The following is a 4296-nucleotide window of genomic DNA, read 5'->3' as shown; positions in this document are numbered from 1 at the left end:
TGTCTACATTTTTCCAATTAAAAAGGGTTTCATATTTTTATATATATTTTAATATATATAAAATATTATATATATAATATATATATATATATATTTTTAATTTTATAACAACACACACATATATGTGTGTGTTTTTTTGTATTGTTGTGTGTGGTTTTTTGGTGTGTGTGTGGTGTTTTGTGTGTGTTGTGTTGTGTGTGTGTGTGGTGTGTGTGTGTGTTTATATATATTATTTTAATATTTTAAAATTAATATATATATATATTATATTATTTTATTATATCTATTTATATATATAAAAAAATAAAATATTTTTATTAAAATTATATTTTATACTAATATTTAAATTTATTATATATTTTTAATATATTTTATTTTATTTAAAATTATATATATTATATTTTAAAAAACCCATTTATATTTATATATATTTATTTTATATATTATAATTTTTTAATATTATCTATATATTATATATTTTTTTATATCCAATATATTTTTTTATTTATAATTATTTATATTACTTATTTAATTTTTTATTTTTTTAAAATTTTATATATTAATTATTTTTTATTTTTTTTAAATATTTTTCTTCTTTTTAAACGGTGAGGTTTCATTCTGACCGCCGTGGTCACAGCATGAACTTAATTGTAGTTTTTCAGTTGGATGCTCTTGGAGGGGTACTGGTAGGGTCCCTTCCCTTTTTCCCGGAAGTCCCGGGGAAACCTTTTTAGGAAATTATTCTCCTATTTTCCGGGGCTTGGGACCACCCTTTTGATTGGGGGTTTGGGCCACCCAGTGGGGTGGGCATCAAGTGAAGTTCCTTTGCCCAAAAAAACAACGGCGGTCGGTGACTAAAACCCTCGAATTCAATTGCCTCGGACAGTCTTGAGCCCGACGCTCTAACCTTCGGCCACCGGGCCCTTGACGAAAAGGGTGCCAAAAAGGGGGAGTGAGACACTTTGCCAGCCAGGCAGCAAGGGGGTGCGTCACAGACCCCCGGGGAGGAATGAGGGGGCGCAGGGGCCCACGGGCCGGCTTTTTGGGTTTTGGGGCGCGGCGTACCTTCTACCACGACTCTCCCCCTAAATTGACCCCTCATTTGCCCCCAGCCTCCCCTACACTGAGGAAATCTACTCTCCCCGTCCCCCTCTTCACCATCCAACTGCGGCTGCTTCCCAGGGAACACTCTCCGTCGCAACCTGGTCCTACTGCCCTCCTTCCTCCGCAAGGGGGGACCTATGCTGTTCCCTTTGCCCCCGTACAAGCATACTTTGGGGAAACAGGCCCAGTTTTCCAAACGTCTGTCTCAAAATAAGTACCTATTCCAGGGGACACAACAATAACCCCCTTTTTCCACAGTGGGACACGGTCATCATGGACTGGCAGCAGGGGGATTGTGTTTCCTTCCGCCGATGTCCCCCTCCCCCTGGGGGAACTTCCTTTTTTAAAAACTGTGCCTAATTTCAACTTGAACAGCGGCTTTTTTCCTGCTCAGTCTCCTTTTCCCCTATCCTCCCCCCCCTTCTACCCTATGCCGGCCCCCCGGCCATAGTCCCCCCGATCCCCGACTGATGTGACCTTTCCCCTGCTTCCGTTCGTCTGTCCTCACCCGCCCCGGTTCCCGCGTTTTCCCTTTCCCCTCTCTCTTTTTTCCCCCTCCTCTCCCTTTCCTCTTCAGACCGAAGATGAACCAGGGGGGATTTCGAAACGTAGTCTCATTTTTAATAAATCTAGTTTTTTATTTGGGTTTTTTCTTCCATATATGTATATAATTTTAATATATATTATATATATATAATATATATATTATATAAATTGTACATTATATATATATATATATATTAATATATATAATATATATTATTAATATGTAATATATATAATAATTATATTTTATATTTTTATAATTATATAAATATTATATAAAAATTATATAATAATTTTTATAATATATGGTGGTGTGGTGTGTGTGTGGGTATCATATATTTATTATTATTGTTATTATTATTATTATTATTATTATTATTATCATTATTATTATTACTATTGTTATTATTATTATAATAATTATCATTAATATTATTTTTATTATTAGTAGTAGTATTAGTAGTATCATTATTATTACCATTATTATTATCATTGTCATTATTATTATTATTATTATTATTATTATTATTATTATTATTACCATTATTATAATTATTACTATATTCATTATTATTACTATTATTATTACAGTAATTATGATTATTATTATCATTATTATCATTAATATTATCATTATTTTATTATGGCCATTATCATTATCGTTACTATTATCATTGTTATTTTTATTATTATTATTATTGTTATATTATTATTAGTATTATTATTATTATTATTATTATTATTATTATTATTTTATTATATATTATTGTGATTATTTTTATTATTACTATTACTATTATTTTTGTTAATATCAATATTAATATTATTATTATCATTATTATCAGTATTGTTTGTATTTCCATTATTTTCATTATTATCTTCATTATTATTATCTTTATTATTATTGTTCTTCGTAATTTAAGTATCATTATTTTCATTATCATTATGTTTATTATTATTAATATTAACATTATCTTTTATTATTATACTATATTCATTATTATTACTATTATTATGATAATAATAATAATAATTATTATTATTATTATTATAATTATTATTATTATTATCATTATTATTATTATTATTATTATTATTATTATCATTATTATTATCATTATCATTATTACATTTATTATTATTATTATTACTATTATTATTATTATTATTATTATTATTATTATTATTATTATTATTGTTATTATTATTATTATTATTATTATTATTATTATTATTATCATTATTGTTATTAATATTAATATTATTATTATTATCATTACTATTATTTTTATGAATATTATTATTTTTATTATTATTATTATTATTATCATTATTATTTTATTTATTATTATCGTTAAAATTTATTATTATTATTAATATTATCAATATTATTATTATTATTATTATTATTATTATTATCATCATCATCATCATCAACATCGTCATCTTCATTATTTTCATTAATATCATTAATAATATTACAGTTACTATTATAACAATTAATCCTGTTATTTTTAGTCATTATTTTAGTCATTAATTTTCACTATTTCTGCTTCTGTTGTTGTTATTATTATTATTATTATTATTATTATTATTATTATTATCATTATTATTATTATTATTGTCATTATTTTTATTACTATTATTATTATTATTACTATTATTATTATTATTATTATTATTATTATTATCATTATTATTATTATTATTATTATTATTATTATTGCTGTTGTTGTTGTTATCACTATCATTTTTGTTGTTCTTATTATTATTATAATAAGTGTCAATATCATCATTTTAATTAATATTGGCAATAGTTGTGTAACAATAGTTGTAATATTATCACTATTTTGGTTATAATCACTGTATTAGTGCTATGAATACTATTTCATTATGATTATGATTATTATTTTCATATTAATATGATTATTATTATTACTATTATTATTATTATTATCATCATTATCATTGTTATTATTATTATTATTATTTTGTTATTATTATTTATATTATTTTTATTATCATTATTATTATAGTGTCATTATTCTTATTATTATATATTTGTTATGATAATATTACGATTATTATTATCTTTATTAATGTTATCGTTATTATCTTTATTATCGTTATGATTATTACTTTTATCAATATAATAATAATAATAATAATAATAATAATAATAATAATGATAATAGTAATAATAATAATAATGATTATGATAATGATAATAATAATGATAATAATAATAAAAAAATAATAATGATAATAATGATAAAAAAAATTAATAATAATAATAATAATAATGATAATTAAAAAAATAATGTTATTATTATTTTTTTATTATTAATATTATTATTAATATTGATCATTATTATCATTATTATTACTATCATTTTTGTTGTTATGCTTCTTATTGTTATTATTTATGTTAATATTTTATTACTTTTATCATCACTATTATTATTTATATTGTTATTATTTTTGTCAATGTTAATAGTGTTATTATTGTCGTTTTCGTGGTTATTATTATTATCATAATTATTTCTAATATTATTATTATCATTATTATTATTGTTATTATTATTATTATTATTTTTATTATTATTATTATTATTATCATTATTATTATTATTCTTATTATTACTA

At 22.4% G+C, this 4296-nt stretch overlaps 1 protein-coding gene across 1 annotated transcript in view; it reads right to left on the bottom strand.

The window, feature by feature from the left end:
- LOC119576694 (GATA zinc finger domain-containing protein 14-like) overlaps nt 1-2868 on the bottom strand; it is a gene marked incomplete at its 5' end in the record, with an annotated part of 24188 nt that extends 21320 nt beyond the window's left edge. Inside the window, 3 exons of the mRNA XM_037924342.1 lie at nt 1992-2260; nt 2352-2403; nt 2686-2868. Coding sequence (XP_037780270.1) covers nt 1992-2260; nt 2352-2403; nt 2686-2868 — 504 coding nt within the window. The remainder of the gene's footprint in view (nt 1-1991; nt 2261-2351; nt 2404-2685) is intronic.
- Between the last annotated feature and the right edge of the window lie 1428 nt (nt 2869-4296).

The sequence above is a fragment of the Penaeus monodon genome, chromosome 1 (assembly GCF_015228065.2).
Source record: "Penaeus monodon isolate SGIC_2016 chromosome 1, NSTDA_Pmon_1, whole genome shotgun sequence".
Lineage (NCBI taxonomy): Eukaryota > Metazoa > Arthropoda > Malacostraca > Decapoda > Penaeidae > Penaeus > Penaeus monodon.
Note: the sequence above shows the minus strand (reverse complement) of the source record. Positions and strands in the feature narration are given on the sequence as shown.